This window comes from Telopea speciosissima, chromosome 6, assembly GCF_018873765.1.
Source record: "Telopea speciosissima isolate NSW1024214 ecotype Mountain lineage chromosome 6, Tspe_v1, whole genome shotgun sequence".
NCBI lineage: Eukaryota > Viridiplantae > Streptophyta > Magnoliopsida > Proteales > Proteaceae > Telopea > Telopea speciosissima.
In genome coordinates, this window is record NC_057921.1 from 55,846,040 (window position 1) to 55,864,740 (window position 18,701).

At 36.9% G+C, this 18,701-nt stretch overlaps 1 protein-coding gene across 1 annotated transcript; it reads right to left on the reverse strand.

Moving 5' to 3' along the window:
- Positions 1-1,322: 1,322 nt before the first annotated feature.
- On the reverse strand, positions 1,323-4,352 carry LOC122665384 (probable WRKY transcription factor 12). The gene is made up of 4 exons (XM_043861531.1): positions 4,110-4,352; positions 3,837-3,913; positions 3,427-3,588; positions 1,323-1,584 (listed from the first exon to the last, which is right to left on the reverse strand). Exons 1-4 carry the CDS (start codon positions 4,344-4,346, stop codon positions 1,422-1,424), a joined length of 639 nt encoding a protein of 212 aa, XP_043717466.1. The 5' UTR covers positions 4,347-4,352; the 3' UTR covers positions 1,323-1,421.
- Between the last annotated feature and the right edge of the window lie 14,349 nt (positions 4,353-18,701).

An 18,701-nucleotide genomic window follows, 5' to 3' on the forward strand; every position in this document is an offset into this window, starting at 1 on the left:
TTCACCAGGGACTTTTGAAAATATATATTGCAAATGCTCTCATTGGGGTTGCCATGAAAATTTGCGTATGGGAAAGAGATCGCTGCATGGGCCTCTAGAGCATATACACGTGTGTTGGCTATTGGGAGTGTGCGTGCAAGCATTGCCTTGGGTGGGATTTTCGTATTTTCATGGGGCAACGTGGTACTTTTGAGCATTAATTTCTTTGTTTAGACATAAAAACTATGCGGGCCACGTGATCAGGTAGTGTTCTTTCCCCTTTGTTTATTTAAGTTAGGTGCCTTTACATTCGAAAATTTTTAACTCTTACATGGCCCTTTAATTGGACCCATCACTTAGGCCTTGTTTGGTTAGAAGTGAAAGGAAGTAGAGAAGAAAAATCATTGCCAATGCGATTTCAAGTTAAAATGAAACAAAAAGAGTGAAAATATACTTTTATATTTTTACTTTACATTCACTCATACCATATAAGGTGTTAGGACCTCTTTAGGTTAGCAGTGAAGCGAGGGGAAGGGAAGTATAGTATTGAAACAAAATTTTCTCATTGGTGGAAATGAAAAAGAGGAAAAATGGGAGACTTTCAATGGAGTTTTGGATGGAAGTAAAGTGAAAAAGAAAATTCGTTTGATTTTGCTTAACATTCACTACCTTCACTTCTAACCTGACTGGACATCAATGTTTGTCTATTTACAAGTGAAAGTGAATGGAGTAGGACCAAACTGTTTTATATGTCATTGACAGGGTATGTAGAGCATCCTAGTGCACGAAGCTCCCACTACTGTATGATGTTTTTTTTTTTTTTGGGTAAATAGAAAGTCATGCATACAAATAAACGCTATAAGATACACAAAGTTTGGGTACAAAGCACTAAAAACCATAGAATGGAGTATGACCAAACTGTTTTATATGTCAATGATAGCGTACCATCTTCCTAGCTTGAGGATGGGCAAAACCAATGGATTCCCTAAAAATAAAACTGTAGACACAGCTTACAAGATAAAATCATACATTAAATATATCCTTTGGAGGGGCAAATGTACGTACACAGCCTTACCCCCCCCCCCCCCCCGTTTCACAAGGCTTTATGATCTATATAATACATAATGGTAAAGCTGCTTCTCAAATCATTTTTATTTTTGACCAACTGGGTCACACTTATACATGGACAAAGATGGAAGTTAATTTCTCTAATATCTCCATAAAGGTTTTTTTTTTTTGAATTTTCATTATAGTAGGTTGCTTCAAAATATCATACAAGCAATGGATATACATATATACATATATATGTAAATCCTAAAATTTTCAGCTAGTTGAGGTAGAAGTCCAAAAGCTTCTGGAATATGAAAATAGCTACAAATATTCATACATTATAGATATATATATATATATATATATATATATAGATATATAATATTAAGTTGTTAGAATGAGTTGAAACACTCTTGCTCTGATGAATTTGAATCATCACAAGGAGAGTGAGTGTGTCTACCTTCATAAGTTGTTATCACCATTCGACAATCCTCTGATAATCGTTCCACCCTCTTCTTCACTCGACAGTTACTATGTGTGCATCGATAATAACTTCTGATGGAAATTAAAACCAAAGAATTCATAAGAAAGAATGTAAATTAATTGTTTAGTCTTAACATCATTGAAATAAAAATGAATTTTACTTTACTGAAATTTCTAAGTTTTAATCTAAGCTTTTCTCATACTCTAATTATAGAGATTCAATCTTATACTAAAGTCTTCTGATCTGTGTATGAAAAGAAAGATGCACTACTACCTAATGCATGCAAAGCAAAACCATGCAATAACAAGTAAGGGTGGGGTGGTTTTCTCATCACATATGAGGACAATGGATGCTCTCATTCTCATTTTGCATTGCATTCTATCAGGTAATGTTTTTATATTCATAACATTCATCTTCATGTTCATCATGTATGACTCAAGTCTCTCCACTATAAAAGAAAGATTCCAATCCATAAAACTCAAGACCAGCTTCTTAAGAGAAATGTGATGGTGTCCCCCTTTTGTTGTTTCTGCCGGGTGGGGTTGGAGACTAGAGATCATCTATTTTTTGACTGTCCGTTTACAAGATATATTTGGGAAATTGTCTTGAAACTTTGTTCTCCTTCAAGAAGGGTTGGGAAGCTTGCAATTTGTGCTACGATATGGAAGCAGAGAAACTTTCGGATTTTCAGGAACAAAATCAAGATCAGCCCTTCTATTATTAGTGATATCCAAACAGATGTTGAAGACTGATGTAAAGAGATTATCCCTAAGGGCAGAAGAACTCCTAGGATCTTGCTTCTAGTTGAAAGATGGAGGGTCCATCCGATTTGGGAGAATAGGTGATTTGTTCGGGTCTTGTAATATGTAATTGGTTATCTGATTTTGTGTTGTATTAATTTTGCTTCTCTAAGCCTCTTGTACTTTGTCCTTGAGGCCTAGTTCGATTGGCCTTGACCTTTGCTTGTAAGTATTTTGTTCTTCCCTTCAATAAATTGATTTTACCTATCCAAAAAAAAAAAATCTATATCTCCATTAAACCCAAAATGGATAAAAACCTAGAATTAATTTCACTGACTTCCATTATTCCTTAAATTCCAAAAGTCATAATTATGGTAATTTGGTATTTACATCACAATTCCATGCTATTCAAACTCTAGTACTTCAACCACTTTCTATGACTTTTTTGCTGAAATGGAGAAAGAATATGTACTGTTTGTTAAGATCCTCCAACAATATTAATGGATCTATTGAAGATAAGAATATGTACATGCATAACCTTATTATTGTTTTGTGTAGTGGTTAGTGGTTGGTGGTATGACATTTTCCATTATTCATAATACCCTGAAATTAATACATTTTAATCAGATCATTAATATCATAATCTTAATTAGGTTAAACTTTCATCATCAGTGGGATATTTCTTCCTCCTAGTAATAATGAGAAGAAGAAGAACAAGAAGAAGTATGAACACAGAAACCCACAGTAGTGTTTGAAAATCTGACAAAAAGGTTTTCACCCAAATTCAGTTTCACAAAGATTCAGTGCTAGATGTTCTGTTTGGTTTCTGTGGTTGTGAATGTGTTTCAGACCAGAGAATCTAGTTGAGCTGTCTTTATTATTCACTGACAAATTCTCAAGAAGTCAGGTAGCTACTGACATTATCATCAATCATGTTTCAGTGTACTTTGAGAATATTGGAGTTACAATTTTCAATTTCAATTCATTCAAACAGAACTGCAACTCAAATTAAACCTACAATTCAAGAACAATTAATCATAATCTAGAAATACTAAAAAGCGCACGCGAGATCTAGTTAATTAAATCACTAAATCAATTCTTATATGATACAAATTTATGAACCTGAAGCTAGCTAGCAACTTGTTTTGAAAAAGTGGAGCACTAGATGAATACCTTGGGTGGAGGCTGTTCTTGACTACTTTTTGTCCGTACTTCCTCCATTTGTAACCATCATCTAGTACATCTACATCACTTCTTGTTTGAAAACAGAACCTGGGTTCTCTAAGCTTTCTCCTCACCTTTACTTTGTTTTTGTCTGTGGATGAGCTCCTCCACCTGAAGAATTCAAATACAAACCCTAATTTCAGAAACAATTTTATATGCTCTATCATGGTAGTGACATATTTCTCTCAAAATGGTAAGCAATTATAACCATGCAACTAAGGAAATGAGCTTTCATATAGGTTAGCTCTCTCTCTCTCTCTCTCTCTCTCTCTCTCACACACACACACACACACACAAAGAATTATAGACACAAAAACCCAAAAGAGGGAAACAGTTTCTAGCAAAAGATAGAGAGGTACCAGGAATCACTGCCATCATTAATGTTAAGGGTGCAGTTCTGATCTTCATTTACAACCTTGGGATCCAAATTCCTAACCTAATTTTTCACAAAAAAGAAAAAAGTAATAAGTGAATAACCTCACCACACACATCAACAAGGAAGGAAGAGAAAAAAATCAACAAGGAAAGAAATAATATATAAAATAAGTTGACCTAAGAATCATAATTCTCTTAGGGTTGTTTATTAGAGATATTTTTTTGCCTTTGTAAAAATTTCTAAACAAGCCAACCACCTGGTCATTGTTGTTCCAAGGAGGCCTAGTAACAAGGTCGTTATTAGCACGTCCCATGCTGTTGTTGCTGTTGTTAAGAGGCAGGGATACATGAGAAGACTGATGAGATGGAACCAAGAAGCTCAGGCCTTGGGTTTCTTCAAACTGGGAAAAACCCATTTCATGGATTGGTTGTGGGCTCGAAAACGAAACCTCGAACTCGTAACAACCACGCGGCGCTCCTCGATCTCCTTCCATGGTGATCACCAGTAGTACTTTATCTTCAACTCTACTATCTTCTTCTTCTTCTTCTTCTTCTGCTCAGTTAATCTTTTTTGTTCTTCACCTTGATGCATGTGTCCTTACAGTACTCTGTTTGGATGGTTTTGATGTTTTGGCTTAAAAAGGTGAAGATGGAATGTCTCCTTGGAAATTATTCCTTCTCATCTTCTTAAGGTTGTGAAGAGAAAGACACATACAGTCAGTGTTGTCATCTGTTCTATTACTATGTTCCTTTTTCTCTCTCTCTCTCTTTGTCGTTGAAAAAGAAAATATTATTGATGAGTATGATGGTAACCAAACAACCTAAATCTTAGGATTATCTACATTTTTAAATGATTTTAACATTTTCAACATGGAATTGTATTAATTAATGTTGTGATTTTCCGATGGATCACATTGAATTAGACCTCATAAATATCTTATATCTTGGGTCCCAATCCCTAGGAATCTGCACGTTGACGCCATTGAAAAACGACAACCTAAAACGATGCAGAAAATGAAAGAAATCACAAACAACACACAAAGATAATTGCCTAGAGATGAGATCTCTGCTTCACTATCAATGGAGAATATAGGGTTATAAGTGCCACTCGTCCTCACACCTCTCTCAAATCAATTACAGAGAAAGAACCTTCGCTACAGCCTCTTAACAGTCCTTCGGAATCAGCCCACTTATGAAAATGATGGAATACAAGACATCATACTTATTGAGGTAATAATCCCACATCGGCTGTGGGTGCTCCAACTATCGAGTATAAGAGTCAAAAGAGACTACCCCACTTTGAACCAATTGGTTTTAAGATGGAAACTTAATATAGTATCAAAGCAGGTACGTTGGGCCTCCACCGATGATGAGTCCTACTCCACCCACGAAGACAGAGCCTAGAAGAGGCCCCCGCGTAAGGGAGAGTATTGAGGTATTAATCCGACATTGACTATGGGTGCTCCAACTATTGAGTATAAGAGCCACAAGAGGTCACCCCATTTTGAACCAATTGGTTTTAAGATGGAAGCATTATATACCCAACACACCACAACCATCAAACTCATTGTACTAGTTTGGGCTATGCAAGGGTGGATGTGTTCTGTAGGTATTATGGCTAGGATCATACCCACAGAATAACTTTTAGGTCTTAGTGACCTTCTAAGTGGAACCCATTTAATGCTACAAATCGATGGTTGCACCACTTGCTAGTAGTACAAATGTTGAACAACTTCTGGTGCAAAACTTCATCCTTATCATTTTAATTTTTGAAATCACACAATTATGATGATAGGGTTATTGTTAAGTTAGGTTATAAATGCTTCAGCTCTATATTAATGCACTTTTCCTAGGGTTTTACACTATTAACTAGTGGAATGATATGTGTAGCAAAAGTTAATATTTTCTAAATTAATTTCCTTTTAGGGTAAGAAGAACTAGTTGCTAATGTTAAGAAGAAAGGAATAAAGCTAAGGGAAAGGATATTCTGGTTGTGTTAAGTTTTTCTGGGGTTCGGGTACACTGTCATGAGTCATGACCGACAAAACAAATATAACAGTTTTGCCACACCAAGATAGGATATTTTAGATAATCGAAATATTAGATTTACATCGACTACATGTCAACATCATAATGATACTAGTATCTTGTCTTTTCCATGCCACGTGGTGAATGCTCTATGTAAACAGCCATGTTGACATACATGTGAGATTAACCTTTCTTCAATGGGGTTCCTTCTTTACTTATTACAATTAAAAAATAATTAAAATAATCTGAGTTGGTTACTTACAATAGCAATTACTATGATAATTACCATTAGCAATATTGACTATGTAGTTGTTGGTTGCTGCCGTTTGGTGTATGGGTGTTTAATGAAAATAATCTCAAATGGCAGTTGAAATGGAGTCATGGGAAAAGGTCATAGTTGAAATGAGTGGGGAGAGAGAGAGAGAGAGAGAGAGAGAGAGGCCAGAAGAGAGGGGTCCATGTAACATACATTCCCTGTTTGTCACTCTCTTCCACAAAAATCATATGCCTTTCAAATTCTTCCAATTCCAATTTCTATTGATGGTTTTCTCCACTCCACCACCTTCCAAAAGAAAACTATCATCATAACCTTTTCTTCTTCTTCTTCTTCTTCTTTTTTTTTTTTAATATTGCACTCTCCCCCCTTTCCACTCTCTCTCACTTGTAATTTCATCCACAGTTCCCTTAACCCCTTCCATGAAAGGACCCTCCCAACACACCCCACAACAACAACAACAATACTCTCTCTCTCTCTCTCTCTCTGAAATCTGATAGAAACCAAACTTGAACTGCCATAAACCTTCCATGTTTGAGGAGAGAAAAAACACTAAAATGAAGTGCCAGTGATTTGACTACCCATTACCTCGTCGTTGTACCTAAAATTTGGAAAGAAATTGTAAGTAACACCAAAATGACCAAACCATTGCCCCCCACACTAAAGAGGCCTACCTTCAAATAAATTCAAACAGTGTAGTCTTTTGTATTTTCAATCTAATCCTCCATCATCTTTTAGCTTCATCATGGGTTTTTGAAAAGACTAGGAGTTTTGCAACTTGTTGTAATCTTTTACCTTTTAAAGTAGAAAAGGTAGAACTTATTCAATCAACTCAAAAGCCCGAGTTTCAGGGTGGAAATTGAGGCCTTTACTAAAGTCATAAGTCAAAATATAGTACATTAACCAAATGATCGATGGACTAAACTCTCCTCTCGTTTCTGGCAATGGAGCACATTCACTGCATTATACATGGGCATGTCTTTGCACTTAACGTACAAAAACCAACCACAATGAGATAGCACAAAACAAAAAGTTCTTGACCTCCTCCTTGAGGTTTTCATCATAATAATTTTAGGGCTTGAGTTTCCCTCCACCCACGGTGAATGGGACCCATTCACCACGGGGCGGGGGAGGGCAGGAAAGGGTATCGAGAGGTTATTTTGGAACATACTAAAACCTTAGAAGGGGTTTGTGAACCCTAGGAGGGCGGGTGAACCATCTTCTATGGGTGGAGGGAAACTTACTCCATAATTTTATGGGAAAAATTTTCCTTCACCACACTATCCTAGGGTTCAAAAACCCTATAGAATTTTAGTATATGTTCTCCAAAATACCTACTCGATACCCTCCTACGCGTATCTGAAGCCCCATGATAAATGAATTCTCATTCAATGTGACTAAAGGAAAACTCGATCTTAACTATATTGTTTAAAGTTTTGATGATTAATAAACTATTAGTAACCTCAGTCTCAGGTTACCAAGAACTTTATCGGATAATGAACATAAGAAGCCTGCTGATCTTCAGGGAAAACCTGGTTGTACAAATTGGCAAACCCTGCTTCTAAAATCAAAGATTCTTAATTCGACAAAATTTATTATTTGGTCCAGATTTTTGTACAAGAAGGATTGTTTGTTCAGACGTGGTTGGCTAAAGCTATGAAACCACTACCGTCATTTCAATATGGAACCTGGCATGGGAGATAAAACCCAACAATCAGGGATTCAGTGCAACTCTAGAGCAATCCTAGGGATTTGCTCCCCACCAGATAAATGACTGCCAAGTAAAACAAAGATGACTCGGGAGTGTGGCCTACCGCCTACGCCAGTATTTTCATATGTCTATCTTTCTCCTCCTCAAAATAAGGGGCAGAGATGTCTTTTCATATGGAAACGATAGAGATAGACTCATGGGAGTGCTGGCATAGGCCACACTCTCAGACAGAATTCTTTTTCCCATACTTTAAAATTTAAATTGATTTAAGGGCAAGAGATCTCTACTTGGTCTCTACACAAGCGGTTGGGCCAATGGGGGAGCACGTCTGAGTATCTACCTAGAGACAAAGGCGTCATCTCACGGTGCCCTGTGAGAGGGCGTAGGAAACACCACCAAGTAGAGATCTTTTGTAAATAAAATAAGGGATTGAGATTGTTGTTTAAGCCTCTATAGTCTGCACATGCATGTTGATCAATTGGAGGTGGGACCGTGGGAGCACATGTGCAAGCATCGCCCTAAAAGGGATTTCTGCGTTTTTAATGGGAGCAGCATGGAACTTCTGCACACTTCTATGTTTAGGCGTAGGAGCCACACAGGCCGTGCGTGCAACCCTTTTTTTCCCCATAAAATATAATTGGACAATTAAAACAGAATAAAAGTATAAAACGTTGAAAAGAGACATAATGGATTGGAAATTAATTAAAATCTCTTTTATTAAAGTTAGAAATTAATAGTTCATCTTATTACCAAAAAAAATTAATAGTTAAGAACAAATTTTAAGATGTTATACAAATCAGGATATGCGGCTTATTGCCCGATATTTTTTCTACTGTTTTTAACTGTTATAACGGCCGGCTGTAATCAAAACTAGATTAACACGTCTTCTATTTATAAATAATGGAAATATTCCAAGGGTGTGTTTGGCTGCCGAGTTTAAATGTAATAATCGATAGAGCTTTTTCATCTAGAAGAAGTTGAACTGTGGGAAAAGTGAATTTAGGCCTGATTTGGTATGATTTATATTTCAATTTTGGATTGATTTCTTGAAATAGTCAACAAATAGATTTTTGGTCAAAAAATTTGAAATTGTTTTGATTGTATCAATATGAAATATTTTAAGAATAAAAAAATCCATTTGATAGTTCAAATTCTAAGAATAGATTCTCTATATTTCTTTAAGAAGGATGGTGGTGGTGGCAGGGTAGTGGTGACGTGGAAGTAGTGGGGGGGTGGTGGTGGTGGCGGCGGTGGTAGCGGTGGCAGCGGCAGTGGTGGCGGTGGTGGTGATGGCAGGGTAGTGGTGGTGGCAATGGTGGGAGCGGGGTGGTGGTGGCGATGGCTATGGTGGGAGTGGAGTGGTGGTGGCGGTGGCAATGGTGGGAGTGGGGTGGTGATGGTGAGACCATTAGGAGAAGAAGGGTGGTGTTTTATTTTTAACATGAAATTACTACTTTACCCAAAAAATTAACCATGTGTTCATTCAAGAGCAAGAGTGCTAAATCAAATGAAATAGAAATTCTGAAACAGCTCCTCAGCTATTTCACTTGATTTCTATTTCACTGAAATAAGGTGCAAAAATCAAACCAAACAATTTCAGAAATAGAAATCACCCCCTAAAATTGAAATAGAAATCATACCAAATCAGGCCTTAGTCCACATCGGGAGTGTTTCCCTTTTTTTTTTTATTCCGCTAGAGTAGAAAAATGCCTAAAATGTGTTTGGATATGGCAATTCATTTTTGTACTCTTCACAAAGTGAATCGGCCCTCAAAAGTGAAAATAAATCTTTATCGTATGCGGTTCCTTGACCGGTGCAATTCCCTAGTGCCTCTCACAAGAGGAGGGTGGATCCCACCCCGGCAGAGTGTTTGGTCGGGTGCCCCGGGTGGGTCCCAACCCCTCTTGTGAGAGGTACTAGGGAACCACACCGATCAAGAACCGTAGACGATAATGATTCTTTTGAAAATACTTTTGGACTTCAGATCACTCGCGCTTGCAAAGGTAAAGAAATACACGATATACTCTTGATATCCCCAACTCCTGAGACTTCCCAAGACCTTAGTCTATGCCCTACAAGGACCTTCGTCTTGATCCAGAAACACTTTTTAAGGTTAATTAATTATCAAAATCACGCACTACATATTATCACACAAAAGTGCTCCAAGTTTTGAGGATTGGTGTCTTGTATTATGTGGTTTGAGTTGTGGGTCACCTTCGAAGGGCTATTAAAAACCCATACGTTTACATAGGGGTAATTTTGAAAATCACTTTTTTATGTTTTCCCTTTAAAATGGTAGGGATGGGGTCATTAAGGTTAAGAGGAATTTTTTTTTGTAATCCTATTTACCATTTCTAGTGAGCCAATTCTCATCTCATTGTCGACATAGGTATTTTATCAAACCACGTATATCCTTGCATTATGCTTCTTTATGTTTTCCCTTATCTTTTTGGTTGAAGTTATGTTTTCCACATCATGGAAAAAAAGTTTCAAAATTTTTTTTTTTGATAGAAACAAAAGAGTTTCAGGTCTACCATAAGAACAAAAATACCCAAAAATAAAACGATCTTATTGTGAATGCACTCCCATGAAGCAGAAATATTACCAAACTTGATCTTAATACATAAAAATATTTTTCTTATTCTTCGACTACATGTCACTACATCCAAAATGGCAAGCAAACACTCCCTCAAAAAGTTGTCAATGAGACGGAGTTCAAAAAAGAAAGGAGAATAGTTCTCTGTGGGGACATAAGGGTCACATCCAGACACGATGGACGGCGAAATAACCGCCTTGCCCCCATAAAAATCAAAAATCCCACCCGCAAGATGCTAACGCATGGTCTCATTGGCTGCTGCGCACGACCCTGCGCTTCCCCATAGAGAACGGTTCCCCCCAAAAAAAGAATTAGGGGTTCACATACGGATCCGACAAGTTTCATGATTTCGGGATCAAAATTTCAAAATTGTAATAAGTGGTTTCCCCCCGAAAAGAGAGCATTGCAAGCAATAAGAGAGCCAAGTAATATGAAAGCCACGGCATCCTGTCCCTTGCTCTGAATTCCATGCCATTAATCATCCAATTTCAATCAATCTTAAAGTCTTCTAAATCTCCATGATGGAGGATGTCTGTAGCCTTTCGATTAGTTGGTGGGTCCCATTTTGTCCCCATCTTTACTGTCTTCTTCCAATAAAGAGGCATCTTATTTCTTACACACCATCTGATCTGATGAGACATGACCTTGGGAGTGCTTGTGTTCATCAATCTGGACCGTCCAAAATAGATGGGTCATTATCACAATAATTATTCTTAACTTTCAGATTGAAATTAGGTAATTTGATCTGTTAGTCAGGGCTCTCTGATCTGATGTAGATGGATTTATGGCCTACACATTCACCCTAAGGAGCTTTTTTTTTTTCTTTGGGGGGGGGGTGTCATTCTTATCGATGGAGCCAACCAACCCATCCAATAGCTTATTGGTCCGGTTTTGTATCTATCAATAAAGTTAATTATTGGTCTGATTTTAGATTTAATGATTAATTTATTGGTCTCATCGGTTTCAAAGCCAATAGGCCAATTAGGATTCGTTGGAATCGATACAATTAGAACTGAAACAAATCCACATCCTAATATATTATATAATTCTTAAGAATTAAGGTCATTAGAGCTATGGTCAAACCCTTTATTTTTCAGTATTTCACTTTTGACAGGGGTAGAGTTTGAGATGGAATGGGATGGCTTCCATCTACATAGCCATACAAATCATGCGCATGGAGTAGTGGCAGGAACTGGAATTTTCACAGGAGATAATTCGTTCTATCTAGCTTAACAGGTAAGAGAGATATGATATTGGTAGGAGAGAGGAAGGTCGAGGGGGTGTTGGCGGAAGAGGTGGTTGAGTTATCCGAATTGGTCATGACGATCGAGGACTCTGAGTCTTAGGCGAGTGATACCAAGTTAGAGTTTGATTTCTCTTAAACTTGATCTAGCTGAAATTCTCCTCTATCACTTCTGTGATTGGAGTAGTATATTTATAGCATATCTGTGAGGTTACACATTGTGTTTAAAATTCAAAATATATAAGAGAGTTTGAGTTTATCTTAACTCAAATACATAGGAGAAGAAGTAGGAACGTCCTTAGCTATGCATGGGGACTCTTTGGACTTGGTCCACATGTGATAACGATGAGCTGTTGGACGGAGGTTCAAAATTCAAATTGGTATTTGAATTTCCATTATCCGTTACAACTGGTAACGTGTCAAATATACTATTTCACCAAAGATTAGGTTGTTAATTTAAACGTCTCATTTGAGAATGCTAATAGCTAACTTAAGAACATGTCTTAAAATAATCCTAATTTATGATGGTGGTGGTCTTCCTACTTATTAATTGAATATAAAACAAGAGCTAGTATAGATTACATATCTCATGTAATTAAAATTAGTATCTTATTGTAATAAATATATGTAGCATGTGTTAGGGAAAAAAAAAAAAAATTCAAAACTTTGGATGGCTTGGAATCGATTAGGAACTAGAATCAATCCCCCCATTAGTTAATGATTCTGGATCTCAGGTTTGAAACTGATTAGCTTCTTAGTAGGGTATCGTTCATGATCCCTTAGAGCAGACTGATACCTAGAATTGGATCACTAAATTGACCCCCTTATTATAAGATGTCAAGTATATAATGGGGGAAGAGTCAAACAAGCGACCTCCCAAGGACTTAGGTCAGTGCTTCTACTGTGACTAGCAACCATCAGATACGCCAAGAGGCTCTTCCCCATGCAAGGAGCTTGACCCTTCAAGTGGATGGCCTAAATTAACTATTGTGAAATCACATTGAATTTTGATTTACATGAACTGGTTTTTATTCTAGTTCAAATGGCTTACAGTCGACCAAACTATTTAAAAAAAAAAAAAGGAAAAAGATCTCCACGTTGTGTGTGTGGGGATTCGTTTCTACTCTCTCACAAAATGAGTCGTAAAGTCTACATTGATATTCTTTCTCATGAGACAAACTATGAATCCCCTATATAATAAGTCAGTCATCCGCCTTCTTCATTGGCATGGTTTCCTACTCTGGCATCATTGGAAACTTCCGCTCTTAAATAATAGGGAAACTGTTCTCTGTGTGGTGATGCAATAGAGGAAGGCTCTTCCTCGTATGGCCAACCAAATTTTGCCACAAGAAAAACCAATTTTATAGTATTGAATGTTGGATAGATAGAGAATAATCTGGATTCTGGATTGACATGAAAGTGTATGAAATTTTAGAAAATTTTCTTATATTTTCAACCATTTCTTTGATTTTAATCTTTGAAAGGTATGGGTTTTCACTTTTTCTCTTTTTTCTAAATGGACTTTCGGAGTTTTACTTTGGCCGACCCATTAGCCTAAAGCTTAAAGGTGAGAAAGGATTATGGGCCCTACGCTCTTCAAAACATGGGCCCTTTTTAACAATTCCAATGTTTCAAGCCCAGGGCAAAACTTAATACTTTCTAACTTTCATAACCAAACACAAAGGTCTAAAGCTGGTTTTGAGAACATGCTCTACTTCTGCATATATTCTTCATTTAGAATTGTGGGTGGATATCATCAAAACAAGTGAGTGAACGTTAGAGGACTATCAGTTTAGCGTTTCTTAACAGAAATGCAATTGGCATGACAACACACATTCTCTGTGAAAAAGTATGAGCAAGGAGATTTGTATGAACATTAGTTTTTCATATATTTAAGGTCTCATAGGAAGTAATGAGTTATGAGCATGCAGTCGTTTTTAAATAATAACAATTTTTATTTAGATTTTATTATGATATGTATGATGAGATGCTGGAGTAAACTAATAAGGGATGGCAGTTCTTCTTGTCTTGGCCCTAATTCTTAAAAATTAGCATCTTGATTGTTGGTGACAGTGGTCAAGATTTGCTGCCTTGCTCGTCTGTCCACTCACTTTCATTGAGCCAAATGTCATGCTCATTGGTGTTTCTATTGGGGCATTGGTGCTTCTATTGGGGCAGAAGAGAAGAGAAAAGTATTTGAAGCTTTCACAACATTCGCCAATGATATGTTGTTGTACTCATCAGGACAAAATCAGTCTGGGATAAAACTCAGTTGGGTCCAATTAATTTTCATTTCTCATCTTCTTCCCCAATGATCAAATCTTGACCACCACTATTATCCTCTACGAGGATTTCCATCAACATCCTTTCAATGGAGTATGAATAGGATCACCTCTGCCAACCTCATCAGTTATAGCACTATTCTCAAAATTTGCCTAGCAATGTCAAAAGTAGACCACATTGGTTGGGTGGACTCCAAGAAGATGCCACAGGAGCGGTTAAGGGGACTCAAGTTTCCATTTTGGAGGAGATTGCAACAACAAACAATGAAACCCTAAGAGAAAGTTTTACTGGTGGGCCATCAGGTATACCCTTATTTGGGGGTTCCCATGAAGTCTCTTTCCCAATTAGATTTTGGAATAGTTCGGCTCTCTCTATTTCACACTCGATTTGTAGTTTTGGAGAAACTATATAGCATTGAGAGAATGTTTTGATTTGCATTTCTGCGTTGTTGGATGAAGGCAACCCAAAGAGGAGGTGAATTGGATATAAAATATATTTTGACAAAACAAAAATTCACTCTACCCAAAATTGAAGAAGTTGTAAAACAAAAGGAGTGTGCAAAGTGTTGAGATATGGTTTATTTAGCTTTTGGTGATCGCTAACTATATCCTTAATAGGAAAAAGTCTGTTTAACTTGTGATATCTATCCTCACTTCTTGTATAAGTTGAGCATGATGGTTTGTGTGCTTTGCTTTCTTGGATGATCAAGTTACTATTGTGATCTTGGCCTTCCAACGCGTGGCAGTAAGTGGCAATCAATTTAATTACCCTAAGCCCTTGTGTAAGCTAACACCTTTGGCTTGAAGCGTTCATACACTTCTATAAATCCAACCCTTGACGTGGTGATGTCATTACTATTGGTTTACTTTAAGATTGAGCACTTCCTCAAGTCCAACAAGGGACTCCATCAAGTGTCGATGATTTCTTATGTTTAGGATTTTATATTTTGGAATTTGCATATCATTACCTTGCTAAATGTGGGAGCCTTGTGCACTGGGTACGACCTTTTTTTTTGTAATCATGAGCATGCATCTAATATGATTTCCATATATCCTAAAACCTTAGGATATACCTTTAAAACACCCAAACTTAACTTTAATGTTTTAACCTTAGTTGAGCAATTTTGCATTTACCAAAGGATACATCATGTGAATATTGGTATACCTAGACACACATGACCAGTTAGTCTTAAAACATAACATATTGGTAAACCTATACTTAGACTTTTTGGTAGACCGGGCTGGGCAAGCCAGTGGACCTAAATTGGATTTTGTTTTTTAAACCTAGAACACACTTAATTAAGTTGTATTTGAAAATGAGTTGTCAAAAATCAGATATCAGAAATTCAACCTGATCAGCAACCGGCTGATCTCTTCCCGAGAGCTCTTGGGGAAACTAGCCAGTTGAACCGACTCGTCGGTTCCAACCGGCTTGATTGTGCCTGAGAGGTGTGTTACTCAAACAGATTGAGTAACAGAATACAATTGGCATGACAACACACATTCTCTGTGAAAAACCATGAGCAAGAAGATTTGTATGAACATTAGTTTTTCATATATTTATGGTCTCATAGGAAGTAATGGACATGCATTCGTTTTTTAATAATGATAATTTTTTATTTGAATTTTATTATCATGTGTATGATGATTTTGTTGGAGTTTTTTTTTTTTTTTTTTGTTAATTAGATATGAGATGTTGGAGTAAACTAATAAGGGATGGCGTTCTTCCCGTGTTCGACTTTACTTTTGTTGGGTCAGATGTCAAGGTCATTAGTGCTTCTATTGGGGCAGAATAGAAAAGCAAAATGTTTTAAGTGTTAACAGCATTGGCTATTGGTTAGTTGTTGTGACGATGATATCAGTCTTGGGCAAAAAAAATGGATTTTTTCCATATCAAGATGGTACAATTTGCACCAGCGTTGTGGAAATGTTAATTTTATTCCATTAGGAAAAAAGCAAAGATTTTTCGGGTTTTTTCTCTACTCAAGTTACTCAACTTCCAATAAATCATACAAAAGGTCTAAAAACACCTGCGAATTTTGAATAGGTCTAGGCACCCTTTCAGAACGGTTGTAATTTGAAGGCAAATCTGTTGACAGCAAATCACCTGCCCCTATATTTCTCTAAACCTCCAAGGCAGACATATAATACAAGCTTCAGTTGCTCGCATAGTACAAGAAGACCCACCACCCTGGTAGGAAGCGACAGTTTACTGGTCCAGGGACAACCATGAACGAATTGTATGTAGCGCTAAGAAAAGCAGTGATCTTAGGAATATTTCAATGGTGAAGTACTGAGATATGTTTTATTTACTTAGGTTTTTGGTGATCACTAACTGTGGAATCCTGCATTTCCTTTCTTAAAATCTTAAAGTAGGCATGCTTCTCGATGGGTTCCAATGCAGCAAGGAATTGATGTACTTAAACCTAGATACAATTTTTACCAAAAAAAACACAATTGTACTAGCTATGCTTGCTTGTTGCACGGGGCCTCCTATAGAGAGAGAGGCATTAATGATGTTATTCTTGTGTCCCTAGAAATGAGAAAGGGAACTCACTGAATTCTTTAAGACAGGGATCTTTAAGATAATCAGTGATGGAAGTGCAGATGGAGGCAAGATTGATATTGGTGCCTTCCTGACCTTCCAGTTCTAATGTAATAAACGATCTTCCCATAGCAATCTCGTCGCTTAACAATTTCTCACCTTCAGATATTCTCGTGTTTTTTGTGTTTCTTTGAGTATGAGGGTAACAACATCTCTCCCTCTCACTCCTCTCATCATATGTGAGTAGTCCTGACCAGGTTTGACTTGCCCGAGTCACCCGAGTTTTGAGGAGGGCAAGTCGAGTTGAAAAACTTGGTTTTCCAACTATATTTAGATTGTTACCCTTTCTCTCTTCTTATTCCAGTCTAACTATACAAGAAGTTTATAAGGTTCCTATAATCTTCGATTTATTAATAATAAATCCATTTCTTTTTCATTAAAAAAAATTGTTGTGCCATTTCTAATAGTTGGATATCAAGGACAGAATATGGATTAACCACATGTCAAATTTCAGATCAAAAATCAATATTCCTTCATATATTTTTACATACCCTCCTATGTGTATCCATGCAATCTCATACATCCTCTTCCTATGTGTATCCATGCAATCTCATACATCCTCTTAATGGTCTAAGATTTTTCAATCTCTTGTTTTGCCACTTCGTAAACTCAGATTGGTCTAGAATTTGACAAGTGAGCTGGTGACCTTGGGGTACACCTGTCCACAAATTTTTAGCCCCATTTGAATGACCATGTGTCAGTTATAAAAAGATGTCCCAATTTGTTATCCGCTCAGGACTTGGCCCACTCCCTAAAACTATATCACTTTATCATATTGAATAATTTTAGTATTTGTGGAAAATATGGTCATTATATTTTATCTCCTCTTTTCTTCTCTGTTAAGGTAACACGTCTTCTTAGTTATTAAACCAATTCTTAATTATTTATCCTACCTCTTAGGATTCTTTTTTGTGGATGAGGAACATTATAAAATTGCGTGAAGAGTTAAGCAAACTTTACAATGTTACAAATAGTTCAAAAAGAGATGTCTTGAACTTGATAACAATTAATATTACACTACCCTCCCCCCTAAAATTCTTTTTGTGGATGAGGAACATTATGAAACTGCGCAAAGAGTTAAGCAAACTTTACAATGCTACAAACAGCTCAAAAAGAAATGTCTTGATAACAGAAAGTCGTATAAGGTGGTGGTGCGCTCCTTTGTTCCACAATCCTAGACTCCTAGTTGTTTCAGTAAATCTATTTATTCATCGAACCTCAGACAACCGGTCTCCATGCCATTGTGGTTGAATAAATTAACTCGAGGCTTTTAATAAATAAAGCGGGACTACCAATCGTACATTCCACTTAAATTAAAAATGCAAAGGAAGTACAACAATCAGGAGGAAGGTTGTATATACCAATCAACTATGTAATCCACGAACGTAGATCTAGACAATAATACAAGAGTCAGTAATAAGAGAGAGAAGATAGGGAGCACCCCTTTTTCAGCAAGTATGATGGTTCTAATGATGATCCTGCAAGTATTTCATGAGCATTTGATTAGTGGAATTAAAAACCCTTGTGAATTGACTTGGGTTACGGGTGTGGTTCTAGGCGTATTGACTGACCCTTTTGGTATAACTGGTTATTCCTTACCTTGGGACCAAATTGTTTATTGGACAATCAAAATTGTGACAGGTGTACCTCAGGCATACCCGGTTTGAACCAGATATAGAGAGGGCAACTGGGGTTGTTGTTTCCATTATTATATAAAATTTCAAAACTACAATGAATTTACGATAAAGTAAACAGATCTCAACCAATGGCAATAGGATTTAGGGCTACACAAAGTGAGGGTAATTCGAGAGTGCGTCCAAAGCAAACAGGTTTGGGGGAATTACTGAAACAATTGAATTCAAAATATGGTAAAGTAGCTCATGGGTGAGGAACTACCCCTTTGATGAGTGTTGCAATGGATATTCGTATGTATATCTTGGATATTATTTATGACTAATTAAGGTGCTTTTATATGGTCAACAATAAGTGTTTTCAATATTTAGTTCTCAATTTGCCTGCTTGAGGTGCTTATTGTTTTTGTTGGGCTTCAGGGGATTAGGGTCTTTAAATTATGGGTAATGTACACATACCACCCCTGAGGTTTGATGAA